The sequence below is a fragment of the Mollisia scopiformis genome (genome assembly GCF_001500285.1).
Source record: "Mollisia scopiformis unplaced genomic scaffold LY89scaffold_1, whole genome shotgun sequence".
Classification (NCBI taxonomy): Eukaryota; Fungi; Ascomycota; class Leotiomycetes; order Helotiales; family Mollisiaceae; genus Mollisia; species Mollisia scopiformis.
In genome coordinates this window covers 1,071,602-1,086,418 of record NW_017263581.1, presented here as the reverse complement: position 1 = coordinate 1,086,418, position 14,817 = coordinate 1,071,602, and the positions used below count along the sequence as shown (strand labels likewise).

The 14,817-nt window shown below is 49.0% G+C and overlaps 6 protein-coding genes across 6 annotated transcripts; 3 read left to right on the top strand and 3 right to left on the bottom strand.

The window, feature by feature from the left end:
• The first annotated feature begins 883 nt into the window (after positions 1-883).
• On the top strand, positions 884-3,296 carry LY89DRAFT_679325 (uncharacterized protein). Its single transcript, XM_018213848.1, has 5 exons — positions 884-1,129; positions 1,187-1,386; positions 1,439-1,920; positions 1,970-2,421; positions 2,470-3,296. Exons 1-5 carry the CDS (start codon positions 1,081-1,083, stop codon positions 3,123-3,125), a joined length of 1,839 nt encoding a protein of 612 aa, XP_018078436.1. The 5' UTR covers positions 884-1,080; the 3' UTR covers positions 3,126-3,296.
• Positions 3,297-3,635: 339 nt separating this feature from the next.
• LY89DRAFT_679324 (uncharacterized protein) lies at positions 3,636-6,709 on the top strand. The gene is made up of 2 exons (XM_018213847.1): positions 3,636-5,521; positions 5,576-6,709. Exons 1-2 carry the CDS (start codon positions 3,731-3,733, stop codon positions 6,521-6,523), a joined length of 2,739 nt encoding a protein of 912 aa, XP_018078435.1. The 5' UTR covers positions 3,636-3,730; the 3' UTR covers positions 6,524-6,709.
• A 149-nt stretch (positions 6,710-6,858) lies between these two features.
• Positions 6,859-9,828, bottom strand: LY89DRAFT_11372 (uncharacterized protein). The gene is made up of 5 exons (XM_018205093.1): positions 8,953-9,828; positions 8,776-8,832; positions 8,429-8,668; positions 8,058-8,379; positions 6,859-8,004 (listed from the first exon to the last, which is right to left on the bottom strand). The coding sequence occupies exons 1-5, from the start codon at positions 9,653-9,655 to the stop codon at positions 7,194-7,196; spliced, it is 2,133 nt and encodes a 710-aa protein (XP_018078434.1). The 5' UTR covers positions 9,656-9,828; the 3' UTR covers positions 6,859-7,193.
• Positions 9,829-10,386: 558 nt separating this feature from the next.
• LY89DRAFT_11481 (uncharacterized protein) lies at positions 10,387-11,644 on the top strand. Its single transcript, XM_018205101.1, has 2 exons — positions 10,387-11,252; positions 11,313-11,644. The coding sequence occupies exon 1, from the start codon at positions 10,599-10,601 to the stop codon at positions 11,232-11,234; it is 636 nt and encodes a 211-aa protein (XP_018078433.1). The 5' UTR covers positions 10,387-10,598; the 3' UTR covers positions 11,235-11,252; positions 11,313-11,644.
• On the bottom strand, positions 11,613-12,585 carry LY89DRAFT_11368 (uncharacterized protein). The gene is made up of 2 exons (XM_018205092.1): positions 12,078-12,585; positions 11,613-11,934 (listed from the first exon to the last, which is right to left on the bottom strand). Exons 1-2 carry the CDS (start codon positions 12,377-12,379, stop codon positions 11,718-11,720), a joined length of 519 nt encoding a protein of 172 aa, XP_018078432.1. The 5' UTR covers positions 12,380-12,585; the 3' UTR covers positions 11,613-11,717.
• A 1,329-nt stretch (positions 12,586-13,914) lies between these two features.
• On the bottom strand, positions 13,915-14,273 carry LY89DRAFT_727116 (uncharacterized protein; the record flags this gene model as incomplete). Its single annotated transcript, XM_018219122.1, has 2 exons — positions 13,915-14,063; positions 14,159-14,273. 2 exons carry the CDS (start codon positions 14,271-14,273, stop codon positions 13,915-13,917), a joined length of 264 nt encoding a protein of 87 aa, XP_018078431.1.
• Between the last annotated feature and the right edge of the window lie 544 nt (positions 14,274-14,817).

Below are 14,817 nucleotides of genomic sequence, written 5' to 3'. Positions count from 1 at the left end.
ATGTCAATCAATAATGTTGCTCACCTACGACTGTCCTATTCTCAGAAAGCAAAGGCCGCGGGTCTTGATAGTGCGAAGACCGAAGAGCCGAAGACCACTTTGAGGGATCTGAGACTACATTCCACCATGCGCTATTTGTAGCTATTCGAGACGAAACGTCGAATTGTAGCGTAGAAGTTGAAGTATAAGATCGTATTTGTGGAACATTATAAATAAGAAAACAGATTCTTCGAGATAGCGGGGAATTCACGTTGTACTTCGAGTGGCTCTTCCACCACTAGTCCCCTCTCAAATCTTAGATCACAATTAGAACTTAGCCCTTTGATATTGTCCTGCAAAGTCTGGAACAGTACTACATTGTATTCTAGTCTTCCAAGATATGCTGAAACAGCTTCGTACATAATTTGTACTGTGACCTGGTGGCTAGTGTCAATCAATATCTTGGTCTGTTGAAGGTCCTTGAATGGAAATGCCTTGGTGAGTCTGAGACTCCTCCATTTCACACGATGGTCGGCGGGTTATCCTTCGAAATTGGACCAATGCCTCGCCGGTCATTGTCCTAGGATCGACGCCAGGTTGTGCCTCTCGGAAGCAGAGGTAATTCGGCGTGAAATCCGTCTTTCATATCCAAATGATCGTCGTCGTCGTGTCGCAATTGTGCAAAAAAGGTGTGATATGTATGTATGATGCATATCGTCCCCAAAGAAACATCTATGCATTCTACTCGGGTCATGTTCCTGTTATTGTCTTTTCGTTGTCGTTGACGAAATAACAAGTGACAGCCAGCGATCCCTTTCTCCACAATCGGCCGCTTAAACAGCCCCTGTAAACAACCCCTGCCTCGATGGTCATTTAACACGGAAGGCTATATCGGTCCTCCGACCTGATTTCCTTTGGTTCGTGATCTGTTCCTATGGTCTCCTTTTTGTTTTGTTTGGAAGTTTGGAGTTCAGACCAAGATTAATCTTGCTCGTCTCAAACGATAAGGTGGTTCCTCAATCTACGATCTCGACTTCCAACAAGCCTATTGTGCTGATCGGCATGGAATTTCATCATTTTCAGTAACGTTCTTTACTTCCCATGGAGGCCGTAGTGTTCGAGGATTCCCCTCTTGCGGATTACCTCGAAGGTGAGTGAACCACATCCAGCACGCTGTCGCACTTTGTGTAGTACTGATTTATGCTAGGTGGTGGAGGCCATGAGTTAGAGCGCGCTCCAAGCCATGAAGACGGAGACGGAGACGCCTCTTCAAATACGTCGAGTCCCTCATTCGCGCCCCGTGGCAAACCAACTCTGCGATCGAAATTTAGACACAAATTACCTCCTCCTCTCCGCTTGGCGATACCTGCAAATAGTGCTGTTGCTGCTCTACACAATACTTGCTCCGTGGGTTCAATTACAAGCTTCGGATGAGCTCAGAGCTAATTAAACGTTGCAGAAGGCGGTCAATTCCAGATTAGGTCGCGCGGATAATGCGAGATTTTTGGAACGATTCCGGTACTTGATAGTAGCTTCGCAGCTCCTAAATGTGCACTCATACCTAGGACAAGCAGCATATGTCCCTTCTCGAGATGCGGCAGTACCCTCGCCAGATGCTCCACAACTCGGAGCATTTACACTTGCAGGAGTTACAATTACAGCCTCCTTTTCTTTTGCCTTGGCTTGGTTAATCCATTGGGCAAAGGGCGGTGCAAGCTCGACTGCTGGAAAGGGACGGATGGTTGTTCTATTCGTTGTCATAGTCCTGCTCGCAGTCACATCGTATGCGTATATGCGAAGGCAATGGCTCCAGTACCTTCGACAACAGAGCATCGTGGAGATCTCGGAGTTCATTGTCAAAGCTCACGATTTCGACACAGCAGCTGCAGGCGCATTAACGCTCGTCCAAGAGGTCGAGTTAGTTTCTCGTGGATATAGAATGTATGCGGACTTCACCAACAACAACACTTTATTGCTGATAAACAAGTAGAAGCAACCCCCTCCCTCCAATAAGTCGACTCGAAGATCGAAGCCAATCTCGAAGATGTGCACGGCTAAGGAAGCAACTTAGACTCTGTTTCGCCATCGTGATACCACGGTATCATCAAGGTTGTGCCATTTTGAAGCCTTTCGCCGAAGAAATGGACCTAGAGAAGTACTTTGACATCTACGATATCAGCGACAGCGACTTCACGGAAGCAATGGCGGGATTTTCAGAGAATGAAATCGAAGATGCCGAATCTCTACGCGTCCTCAAGATCCTAGCAGCGAGGTTTGATATCACGAGAAAGATTTTCCTTTGCTGCTTGATGGCATTAGATGCAGACGGTGGAAAGCCTGATTTCGTTCGGTGGACCACTGCGGTTGATGAAATACAAGGTCTAGCTGCGGTGACAAGCGAAGCGGAGGATCGGCTACTTCGCATTCTCGGGGAAGAAGAGAGTTTGTAATCCCTCCTCAATACTGCTTACCATATCTGACATCACCAAGGTTTTCCTGTACCTCCAACTCCGAAGATTCCTTTAACACCAAGCCGGGAACGTTGGCGAGCACAGTTGCGGAAACTCAATTCGCTTTCCTCGGGGATCCGGGGGTTACAGGCAAAACTGCACGTGCTTCGCGAGGAATCGGACAAGAACCTGAACGAGACAGAAGATGTGTCGGAACTCGGCACAAATTTGATGATCCAATACGAATCTATTGGGATTGATCTGAAGGCTCTGATGCAGGAATGGGAAGAAGGGAAAGCCGCCTTAGCGTCTAATATCGACCGAAACGAACGTCGCATTTCGTCGATGAGTGGCATGCTTTCCCCTACATCTTCCCTAGGGGGCCTCACTGCTGTGGATGAGGGCAGTGTTCTTGATGCACTCAAAGCTTTGAATGGCGAGTCACGATCACGGAATAGCATGGACTTTAGCTCTTCTGATGCCGAAGAAGTCTTTGAGGCTGTTGCAGTTCCACGTCAACGAAGTAATCTGACGCGAGAAGAGCGGATAGCGAAAATGAAAGACGACAGGGTCAAAAGGGACTCTGTGAAGTCCAAATCGGAAGCAAATACAAAGATGCTTAGGGAACTGGAGTCTGTCATTAATATGCGGCCCAGAGGCAGAACAACAGCAGGCGGAAGAATTACGTCGATATGATACCCATGCACTTGATGATTTCCTTTAATTACATGGATTCTGCCTCTCGCTGGGGTTGAATGATACGCTGCGACGACGACAGGCTTTGCGAACATATTTTTCTCAACTGTAATGTTACACAAGGAGCTATAGATAGCACGTCGCTGGATAGCGCAAGAATATAATCTATTCAAAATAAGTGACTCAACTTGATCTGCGTTGTATATAGATAGATAGACTGAGTCCACTCTGACGATTGGGACCAATATGCTTGTTACCTCATAACACTTGGTGGTTTGGTTGAGCATGTTGATATTCTCTCTATGGATAGTTGTACCAAAACATAAATGGGTCGTTGACCCGGTCCGCCCATAAATTAACCACCTGGATCTTGCGGACTGAGAGGACTTAAGTTCATCGATCTTTGCTTTTGTATTGGCGGCGCTGAAGCTGGCACGTGCACGGACCACTTTAGCGCGCTATCTTCGCGTTCTCGGAAATAGTATGCAGGAGCCTTCTGACAACCGCATCTCAAGAACCAAAAGAGATGCACGGCAACATGTTCAGATAGGTTTCCAGAGCTGGAAAATGGTGCCTTCTCACAACAAGGATACGTCGGAATCGCCATGATGGCAGGACGAACGCTCGATACCAAAAAGCGACGCGTTTTTGACTCGGTCTTTGGCGCACCTTCAATCTCGCAACCGACTCCCGTCGCAACACCAGTCACGGGCTTCACGGCACCTGGTCAGGCGTTCGGAACACCACAAGTCCATCGTTCTCCATCCAATTCCCAGACTCCTTCTGCTTTGAAAGTCTCGCCTGAAAAGGTGACAACGGATTACGTTCAGGACCAGGTGCGATGGGACCGATCATGGCATATTGTTACGCGAGTTCTGAATCTTCCCAACTTCCCAGAACATCGAGGTGTACTGGAGCCACTCAAACCAGAGAGAGAGTCCGTTGACAAAGACTTTTACAATGCACTCGATGTCCTTCTCTACCCTCAGACTTGCGTACCACTCGCACGGCAAACAGAAGATATCATTGCCTGGCACACCTCTCAGGTGCGACGACACTTCCTTCAGCAGGTTTTACCTATCATCATAAGTCTCAAAGCTCATGGAAGTGCCGACGCTGTTCTCCTTCGGGCTGTCAAGGTCCTCGAGACTGCCCAACGTCAGTATCTTCATGGGCTTTCATTCATCAAAGAACATATTGACAATTCTGGGCCACCTGGAGCATCAGTATCAGTTATGTCAAGATTTCACAGGGATATCTATGCTGTGATTAGCAATTCGGTAGCAGACCCAATGCTGGGCGTCCTAAGAGAGGTATTGGGCCGGCATGTCTCTCGCATTCTCGGCCTTCCTTCTAAAGAAAATGCCAATACCTATTCAATAGCTCCTGAGAACGTGGAATCTGAGAAGGCTCGCCGTGATCTTCTGGCCCTCGTGGACTCCCTGAAAAGTGTGGGGCTGGCAGGCGAGCAGTTTCAGGTCTCCTTTGCTGAAATTATGAATGACTCTATGACGGAATACGTACATCGAGGCTGCAAAGGAATCTGGTCTCTAACTGGACTGTTTGAGAACCGTCCGAGTAAGAATGCTATCTTGCTGAGGGCAGCGCATCATTCAACACCGTCTCGATGTGTGACGGATCTCTGTGAATGGATCGAGAATCGGTATGCTAAACTCGCAGTTCAGGTTCTTGGTATGCTTGATCCAAAATACACCATTTCATGGACGGATAAGGAGAAGTACAAGGAGATGAGCATTAGTCGTCTTGCAGAACTTAGAATAAACGAGCTCTACGACATCGTGGTCCGCTGGCCCCATAGCAAAGGGGCTTTGGATGACCTTCGAACCGCGATCAACACACCTCAGAAACGCTTACACCTAACGGAAGTATTTGCAAACACCTTGAGCGAGAAGCTGCTGCATCCTGGTGCATCGACACTCCAGATCTTACAGACTTACATTGCCATGATATGGTCATTTCATGCTTTGGATCACTCTAAGGTGCTACTTGATAGAGTTGCTTATCCCCTTCAGTTGTACTTATCCTCTCGAGATGATACTGTGCGTATAATTATCTCTGGTTTGCTTTCGGAGACGGAAGATGCACAAGGTGATCCCATTACCACGTCTACGGAGAAGCTGGTGGAACTAGCGCAACTTTTGAACAATAACTCCGAGCAAATCGGCCCCAGGGCAGACGACGAAGAGCTGGATTGGCACGACATGGATTGGATGCCTGACCCAGTGGATGCTGGTCCCGGATACAGGAGGTCCAAAAATGCGGACATTATAGGGACCCTGATAGGAGTATTGGGGTCACAAGATGTTTTCATCAAGGAGTTTCAAAACATTATGGGTGAGAATTTATTGAAGCATGATGGGCCTTTTGACAAAGAGGTGAGTCTTGAATTCTTACTGGCATGTGACGACAGATGCTTAGATATGACGCAGGTAAAAGTGTTAGAACTCTTGAAAGTTCGCTTTGGCGAGGCACCGCTCCAGGCTTGTGAGGTCATGCTGAAGGATATCCAAGACTCTGGAAGATTAAATGGACTGTTCAGGAAAAGACTGCGCGACCGCCACGACTCACACATCGGTGAGGCTGACACTGAGAAAGTGGCAGACAGCATCGATACTCCTAACAACCAGTCGGAGCCGCCGCTACACGTTAAAGTCCTCTCGAGATTATTTTGGCCTCAACAGAATACCGAAGACTTCGGGGTACCCAGAGAGATCCTTGAATTACAGCGGGCCTATGCTGAGGGCTTCGAGTCAATTAAGTCGTCACGCGTACTTACTTGGATGCAATCGTTGGGTCAGGCCACAGTTGAACTTGAGCTCGAAGATCGCACCGTGGTAGAGGAAGTGCATACGTGGCAAGCTGCCGTTATCTCGTCATTCCAGTTCCGAACATCACAGGACCAAGAAGGTACGGCCGCCCAAAGAACGATCGAGGAACTCGTGGATGAGCTTGAAATGGACGAGACACTTCTTCGCAGCGCCCTGAAGTTTTGGGTCAACAAGCTAGTTCTGCAAGAAGTTGCTCCGGGCACATTTTGCGTACTAGAAACGCTAAATAAAGAAGATCGCGAGCGTTCAAATGCGCAAGCAGCAGCCTCCAACGCAGCGAGCAACAAAGATGAGAGCAGTGACGACACTGGACTTGCCGCCAGTGACGGAGTCGGGAACGAGAAAATGGGCATGTATTGGCAGTTTATCCAAGGCATGCTGAAGAATAGCTCTAGTCAGATGCCGCTCCAGCAGATTGCGATGATGCTGAAGATGTTGATTGTGGATGGGTTTCCTTACAGCAACGAGGAACTACAGGAGTTTTTGGGGAGGAAGGTTGCGGATGGGAGTCTAGAGATGGTAGGCGGGAAGTATAAACTTAAGAAGTGAGTGTGAAAGAATCATGGGACGTGCCTATCTTGCTTTTCCTCGTTCAAGGTGTGAATTCGCTTTCAATCTGGGGCAGAGACAGGTGTTTTGCTCTCCGAAAACACAAAATACAATTATGATGCTCCAGGACCGAATGTGATCACCAGCCAGTACTGTGATCTGGAGCATTGGCAGATATAGGACATGGCTGGGTTGATATAGCTAAGGTGAAACATCTTCTCGCTACTTCTAGCACGACCTCCACGATGAAATAGGGGCGGGCTCGCTTAACTTCACAGTTCACATTTGAAAGTATTACACCAGTCTACTCAATCTCACCTCACATACAAGGTAAAACGGGCAATTTCTGAATGTTTTTGAATTCATATATCAGTTCATTAAGCTACTGAGCGGAAAATCAAGAGCAAGGATTGAACCCAATTTGCTCCATTGACGCCTTGTCCACCCAAAGCCCAGTTCAATCCGTGCATACAGTGCATGCTAGAGTCGATCGAAAATAATGAAGCAAAAGTGGAGGAAGACACTCTCATGTTGTTGCAATTTCATGGAATCCAGGCTGTGTAATGTTTACTTTTTCACAGCATTTTCAGGACGCCTCTGGTGAATGTGAGAGGACGTTCTGCTCAGTTAGGGGGTAGACTGGCAGAAGCGTAAATCAACGCGTGGAGTTTCAATTGATGGCGCCCCAGCCGGGGGGAATACCAGCATCCATGCGACCGATACGAGCCAAGTCATCAGCGTCGTTGCTAGCATCCGACCCAAAACGAGTGGCCGAATTATTACTGACTTCAAGGAGAGCACCAAATGATGGAATACCTGGGGAAGATTCATTTTGACCTTGCCCGCGGTTTTCTCCATTATTGGCCTGATCTAGTGATTGGCGATTTCGACTTTCGCCTGAAGGCTCAAACATAAAATCGGAACTGTCGGAGTCCAGACTCAGTCGAGCAGCCGCTGAACCCGATTGATCGATCTGCCGCCTGACAGACACGCCGGACCCGACGGCTACAGGCGGTGATGTGGCTTCTGTTGGTGCCGAAGCATCGGTAGCCAGCCTTGGTGCTGGAGTTCGACCAGCAGAGCCAGAGACTTCCGAGGAAGGTTGACCCCAGCTGGCTCGAAATGGAGAGACAGCAGATGCGAGTCTGGCCTCTGCTGCTGTTCGGGCTTCTCTGTCTCGAGTATCTCTAGTTTCTCGCATAGAAGTTTCAGAGGCAACATTTCGTCTCTGCGGTGCATAGTAATCGGCAAAGTTTCTCGGAGGTTGGTGAGTGAAGGATGGATTAGAAGGTCTGGCTGAGCCGACGGAGGTTGGGCGTCCCGGGTAATGCGGTGCTCTGATTCCACTATGTCTTCCCCGTGCCTGGCGTCTTCGTTCTGGCGAATCACCATTCGCATTGCGATTCGATGGATAGTAGTATTCAGCTTGTCTTGCCATCATGAACTCGATATCTGCTTGAGCACGTTGAGCTGTTGCAGAGCTTCTGCGGATGTCAGCAAGAGATTTGTAAAAAAAGGTATCCACCAGTCTCACCTGCTACTATCTGAGTCGCCTGGGACCGAAGGCACATCTGTTGAAGCGTATGATGAATATCTTTGTCTCTGGGCTGCCATAGCTGCCAGTCTCATTTGTTCCCGATGAGCTAATCTGTAGCTTTGATACGCACCCAGACTCTTTCTAGCAGCTGATTCCGAAGGCAGCTTATCCCGACAATACGGGCAGCTATCGGAGTCCTCGAACCACTTCTTTATGCATTTGTCTCCGAAGACATGCTTGCATTTAGGCAGGCGGATAGGGTTCTCAATTTCTCCCTCTGGGTTACTAACACCGAATTCATTGTAGCAGATTATGCAAGCTGAAGACCAGTTAGAGAAGTTTGCATGTGACCAGTACAGACAACTTACTTCGGTCAGCATCCTTTAGGTCTGCGACTTTTACGGGCTCTAATGAGTCGAGGGCTTCCTTAGATGGTACTCTCTTAGCGGCAGCCACAGCGCTTCGGATAGCTGCTACAGAGCGTTCGTCATCATAGGCTCCGAACAGTGTTTCTGCGGCATGACGGCGAGCGACTTCCATTCTCTCATAAGACGCAGCAGACTCCTCGTCGTCATCAGAATCCCATGCGGTTGCCAGACGTCGTCGACCTAGTACAGCATAGTCAGCAGTGAGGCTTAATAAAAATGATCTTGACAGCCAGATGTTCGTCCCATATCTTCGAAGTAAACCAAGCAGTATCTGCAAAGGAACTTACGTGATCCTTCCAAGATATCCTCGTGTCGAGAAATATTTGATCTAGCCCGCGGCATCCCTGAAAGCTGTCAATACTCGTGTCGAATAAATGAGTACAAACAGCACAAAGGTTCCGTTGCTCTCTCAAACACCGCCCATTCTAGAAATAAAACACTTATACGGAATTGCGTCTGCTTACCTGGTCTCAAATCCGTGAAAGACGGCGGTTGCTGGAATGCTGAGGTTTCAACAGATACTGATGCTGCTCCACTGGCCTGAGGCGGTCGAGGCTCCGATGAAGCTGTGCTAGATGGCATCGGATTATACTGAGGTATAGCTGTTGCACGAGGCACGTCTCGTGAGAACAGATACGGCTGTTGCTGATCCATCCCGTAGCCTCGTAGAGATGTTGTCCTTGCTTGCAGAGCAGCGTCCGAAGACATGTTGCTCGCCCCGCTCACGGGAGGTGGGATGTACGCAGAATGACCGAATGCGTCGAAACCTCTTGACTCGTTCCAAGGAATAAAAGGTCGACGATAGTCCGGGGAATTGTAGTCTTGACTCCTGCCTGAACGGTCCATCTCTGCGAAGGGTGACCAATTATGAGGCTGATCGGTATGGGGTGAAGCCCACGGTGAGAGGTTCCCTGGAGCTGGGTATGGCGGACGGGAAGTAGCGTTTGAATTATTGTGGTGGTGGTGGTGGTGGTGGTACCACGTAGACGACTCGTGTACGGGATCGTATTGCTGGCTATCTCGAGCTTGGGAGGGACCCTGAGATGCGAAATTGGCTGCGTTTGTCTGCGAATGCGGCTGGGCTTGAGGTTGTTGACACTGGTATCGATGTGCAGATGCGGCCAGTACGTTGCTCGAGTCGTCCATGGTAAAGTCCATGGGATCCATTGCTCTGACAGATGGGGGGATGTCGGAAGTCGAGAAACGTAGCGGATGTAAGTGTTCAAGGCTTCATAAAGACGCTGGGCCTCACCCGCTCGAAGTGGACTCGTCAGATCGAGGTGGTGCACCCAGCTGTCTCGACACGGATGGTGGTCGTGGTCGCAGTTAGTCGATTGTCATGGTACGAAGTGCGCGAGTCCCGGTGGGTGATGTTGGAGGGGAATCGGCGCCTTCGATAATGGAGAACCACGATAACGGAGCAGTTGCAGTGGTCTGTCTGTGTGGAAGCAGATCGATCGTTTGATGGCCTGGCACCGCGAGCTTCGCAGAGGGAGGGGATTAGCAGGTGAAGATGAGTCGGGTGGGATTTGGACTTCTTGCTGCTCTGATATGTGGGAGTTGGGAAATGGGAATGGAGGAGGTGGAGGAAGTGGAAGTGGGCGAGAAGTGCAGTCAGTCAGTCTGTTGCAGCGGCCGTGCTGGGCTGGGCTGGGCTGGGCTGGGTTAGGCTAGCAGTGTAGCGCAGTGTGTTGGCCTCAAGGTTGGCTAGCTGGCTTATTACCTAGGTAGTAGGTACGTAGGGTAGGGCAGCGCCAGTAGGTTTCAGTGGTCAGTCAGCGGAGGCCTTCCTCTTGCGCAACCGATTCTATAAATTGGCTTCTATGATTCTCCATTCCTTCAAGTGAAGAAAAGAGAAAGAAAATAAGAACGAAATATTTGTTCATTCACGCAAACATATGAAACAGGTGAGGCACGAGTCCTTTCTGCTTTATATACCTATTATGTCGTGCGTGGCCTGCTCTGCTCTGCTCTGCTCTGGTCTGTTCAGTTCTGCGCTTTCGTCTCGTCTCCCCATGATGGCGCATCGCTCTCCCCTCACGCACCATGTCATGCCGCTGTACCACTCACTCCCTCCCACTCCGCTCCACTCCACTATCAGCAGCAGCTAATGATGACGATCCCATCTTATCGATACTCTATCAGACCTGTATCGATAGGGGATTACGGACCACAATATTTGGCACTGCTTCACGTTGGAGCCCACCATTCATTACATATAGTATATGACTGCAGCACTCGTCGCACTCTTGGTCGGAGGACGAGGACGAGGATGACAGCGGGTATCAGGACAGCGAAGATTGACCGGTGGTACTGTAGTCGAGGCTGGGCCGTGGAGGCAAAGAGGCAGAGGCAGAGGCGAAGTAAGTTGGTGGACCAGGACCGGAGAAGGAAAAAAGGGAAGAGAGCTCGCTCGGCCCATGGCCAGACGGACATCAGACTTGTATGTGTAGGTAGTTACAGTCACAGTCCTCACACCTCACACCTCACACCTCACACCTCACACCTCACACACACACGCACGCCCTCATCCATGACGCCCGTGGCAGCCCCGTCTAGAATCGCCCCTCCACTCACGCTACACCCGCGAGAATGGATCAAAATCAAGAGAGGCCAGGCAAAAGACCCACGATGGACACCGAGACCTCTCTCAAATGACTCGCTCCATGTAGTGCAGAGCCGCACTGGTCTGTCTAGTCTTCAACAGCCATGCCATTATTGGGCGAAGGAAGTCGATTGGAGATGAGAGCGAGGTATATGCATGGTATGGATTCCGGACTGTGCTTACCCTGAGATTACCTTGTCATAAGATATTATTATACAGCGATCGAACTACTTGAGGTATGCTCGTTCCTTCTGACTGCAACAACATCCCTTCGTCTGCGACAAAGCAAAAACGAAAGCGGCATCACGAACGAACAAACGGATCCCAGCCGAATGTTACCTTGAGTCAAATTGCAGGTGCTGTCTGTCCCATTCCCGTGATGATCCTGTTCCAATACCCGGTACTTTTGTTCCATCCCACTCTCTCAGGACTTCAAACAAGCAGCAGCAGCAGCACAACCCTCAAACCCCAAGCATTCTCAGACGTCGAGACCTGAGCGTTCAGCGGTGAAGTGGTGACTAGGTGAAGTGGTGGTGGCCTCGTCACATCATCTCATACACTGGCAATACTTTCCGAGTTCACTCGCATCCTGCAGTGCCAATGCCCGTACCCGCTCGTGCCCATTTATCTATTACAGTACGATACATATTTCACCGCACAGCACCGGCGCCCATTTCCTTCCGCCGTGAGTACAAAACCGATGCTTTTGGCTCTGCTTCCGAGGAACGAGGAAGTCTGGACCAGCACTGTGTCAAGTATCCCGTCGTAAGGATTTTCCCTCCACACACGCGCCCGCCATGGGCATGCAGCTCGCTCGCATGCTTGACCGTAGCAGGACCATCTTCGCCAGATGAAGAGCAGTCAGCCAAAACGCCGGATGATTGAACGACTGCCACTGCCATGGCGACTAAGCCTTCGACGAGTCGTCTCACCGAGCTGCCGTTCACGCTGAACAGGTTCCGAATCAGAACCGAACTCACCTACCTCCACTTGCCAAAAAAAAGACACCACGACCGCTCTGGACAGTATTTCCTTGCTTCACTTCGCTGCGCGGTCCGACAAACTAAGACCCAGTCTTCCGCTTCATCAGATGAATTCCGTCGTCCCAAGCCGCCAGCCCGTAATCGTGTTTCTTCAGTGTCCATTTCCAGTTCCGTACAGCAATCACGAGCAATGACCAAGAATCGACCGCTCACCAAAAACGCCGCCTTCACTAATTGTACTGCATCGGGACTTTTCCTCGTCGGTTTCTGCCAATATGAAATAAGTGCCAGCGTCTGTCTCATCAATCCGCAGCTGCTTCACTTGCCCGATTCGGATGTCGCGGCTTTTGTACGTTTTCTGAAATCGTCTCTCTCCACTCCGAGTGAAACGGGACCCAAAGTATGAACATGATCCATCAAACCACGCACCAAACTACTGTACACCTCGGAAGACGTAACATCATCTTTCATGCTAGATAGTTCGTTTCTCAGTGGTAATGTCATCATCTCGACTTGACCCCGCATCCATATAAAATAGGTTATAGTTTACGGCGCCTCGAGTCTCCAGCGAACAACTGGACATTGACATTCCGTGTTCTAGGCGCCGGGGACCAACAAGCAAAGAACATCGCTTATTCTCCGGCAGCATCTCATCCAGCCATAAACAACCATTTACCGCTACCGCTCACATGTCGAGGCAAGATTGATTCCGCCATTCAAGGTCGACATGTCACGAGGCAGAGGACGGCGTCAGCATTCCGCCTTGTATGATGAATCCACAAGCGAGTCGAAGTCCCTGGCCTCCAGTCTGTAGTAATCTTAGTTGCCAGTCTGGTCGAGCCTCGATATCTGAATTCGCAGTATGAACGCTGCCTACATGTCATAGCTCTCTCTCTCTCTGTCGTCTGTCCGCACATGCTACGAAAGAAGAGCATTTTTTGATATTTTCCTTGGAATTCTTGATTGCAAGAGCTGCGAAGTTCTATCAATTTGCTATTTCCCAAGCTAGTACGGGTAAGTCTTACAGGTTCTCATTTGGCATGATGTTACAGCAGTACAAAATGGATATTCTCTACCAAAGATTTTAACATTCATAGCAATGCTAGGATTGTGGATCTTCTTCCTCGTGAAATTGATCCACTCTCGCAATACCATTGCAACACTCTGCAAGCCCCTCATAAGTGCTACTATCTAGCACGAAATGTCCAGACGAGCCGAAGAAAAGTAATGTCCTTTAAACCTCAAAAAAATATGAAGATCACACGGCTTTCGACTTTGGCATATCGCTGAAAGAGACTATTGCTATATACTAAACCGAGCAGCAAAATGTGTTTGGTTCTCTGGGTGATCGTTCACTAAAGACCATCGATCCAAGAGCTTCAAGGCTTATTTTTATTTGTCAAAAAGAAAGGCAAGATCTATATTGGCCTGTCAGTTCTGGGACTTTTTAGTGAGTGCCTCTATGAAGAAGATCCTCAATGCCATCCACACATCTTATTTCTGATGATCTCATTGCCCATTCGCAACACAAATCTGCATGAAAGCGCCTTTTAATCAGTATTAGAAGAAGTATCTCATCTCTACAATGATGATTGATAGTTTTCACAGACACATATGATAGGAGGAAACTGTTTGGAGACACAACTTAGATTTCGTTGCAGCCCACACTTTGAATTCCTTTCCACATAACAGCTTTGATACTAGCCCGACTAGCAGCTGCAATTCTCCAGACTAGACCACCCGCAGAATAGGACTTCAGAACACATGCCTCTGTCTCGTTTTCCCCGCCATCTTTGTCCGTTACTGATCAACCATCAAATACGATCAAGACCTGCCGTTCACCAGTATCTCAACCTCTGATCATTCCGGCTGGGGAAAATCTGCCATGCAAACTCCATTACCAGTGTTCCAGCGGTTGGATGATCGGGGAAGTATTTCTTCATGACGAATTCGTCGAACAGCTTCACAGTTAAACCAAAGACAGGGACTATGTCGGGTCAGCCGTGAACTTTGATTTGATGGAAGCAATCCCGAAGGAGGAGGACAAATTGCAAGGTAGTGTTATATTTATTGGGTACTTACCTGCCAAGACGCCTCCGATAATACAGAACATAACCTTCGTGTATTTTGGGTAGGAGGGGGAGCCGAAGCTCGTATTCGTTGAGTTATCCGAGTAGTTTTGAGAGAAGGCAGACATTTTGTGGTTTCTTTGAGGTAGGACTGCGGGACTGGCACTTGTCGATACTGTGGCAACTCGGTCGAATTAGATTGAACGGTTGATGAGTATTATTGCGGAGGACAAGATCGAAGATTCGACCGGCAGCAGCAAGAGAGTCGATCTATGGACGGAGCAAAGTGGCCTTCCGTGATTCGAGAACTCGTCGTTTGAAATTGTGCTTGCAAAGTGTGTTCAAAGGGGCTTCTTCATGGACGAAGAAAGCTTCTCTGTATTCGCAGTGGTTGACTGAATCTGTGAGCTGTGTGTTGTTGAGATCGGTAGACGTGGGCAATACTCGGAGGGTAGAAGAAAGAGACGGCGGAAGTGTAAAGTGAGTGAATGAACCGACCCGAACGCGTCGCGTCTTCACTGCCAACCCTCTCAGACACTCGATTTCAACTCGATTTCAATTTGATCTCTGATCTTCAGTCCTGGGCAGAGGCGGTGATATGCTAATGGGGTGGCTTCTCGTTGTCAATGAAGCAAATAGACATTGGCATCGCGTAAGTCATACTCCCCTTTC

Coding starts and splice junctions, on each gene's coding strand:
- LY89DRAFT_679325 (XM_018213848.1), top strand. CDS start 1,081: ATGGAGGCCGTAGTGTTCGAGGATTCCCCTCTTGCGGATTACCTCGAA. Junction 1,387..1,438: donor CTCTACACAATACTTGCTCC/GTGGGTTCAATT, acceptor TAAACGTTGCAG/AAGGCGGTCAATTCCAGATT. Junction 1,921..1,969: donor GTTTCTCGTGGATATAGAAT/GTATGCGGACTT, acceptor ATAAACAAGTAG/AAGCAACCCCCTCCCTCCAA.
- LY89DRAFT_679324 (XM_018213847.1), top strand. CDS start 3,731: ATGATGGCAGGACGAACGCTCGATACCAAAAAGCGACGCGTTTTTGAC. Junction 5,522..5,575: donor ATGGGCCTTTTGACAAAGAG/GTGAGTCTTGAA, acceptor GATATGACGCAG/GTAAAAGTGTTAGAACTCTT.
- LY89DRAFT_11372 (XM_018205093.1), bottom strand. CDS start 9,655: ATGGATCCCATGGACTTTACCATGGACGACTCGAGCAACGTACTGGCC. Junction 8,669..8,775: donor GGATATCTTGGAAGGATCAC/GTAAGTTCCTTT, acceptor ATGCTGTACTAG/GTCGACGACGTCTGGCAACC. Junction 8,005..8,057: donor GGCGACTCAGATAGTAGCAG/GTGAGACTGGTG, acceptor CATCCGCAGAAG/CTCTGCAACAGCTCAACGTG.
- LY89DRAFT_11481 (XM_018205101.1), top strand. CDS start 10,599: ATGATGACGATCCCATCTTATCGATACTCTATCAGACCTGTATCGATA.
- LY89DRAFT_11368 (XM_018205092.1), bottom strand. CDS start 12,379: ATGAGACAGACGCTGGCACTTATTTCATATTGGCAGAAACCGACGAGG. Junction 11,935..12,077: donor CTTTTTTTTGGCAAGTGGAG/GTAGGTGAGTTC, acceptor CATCTGGCGAAG/ATGGTCCTGCTACGGTCAAG.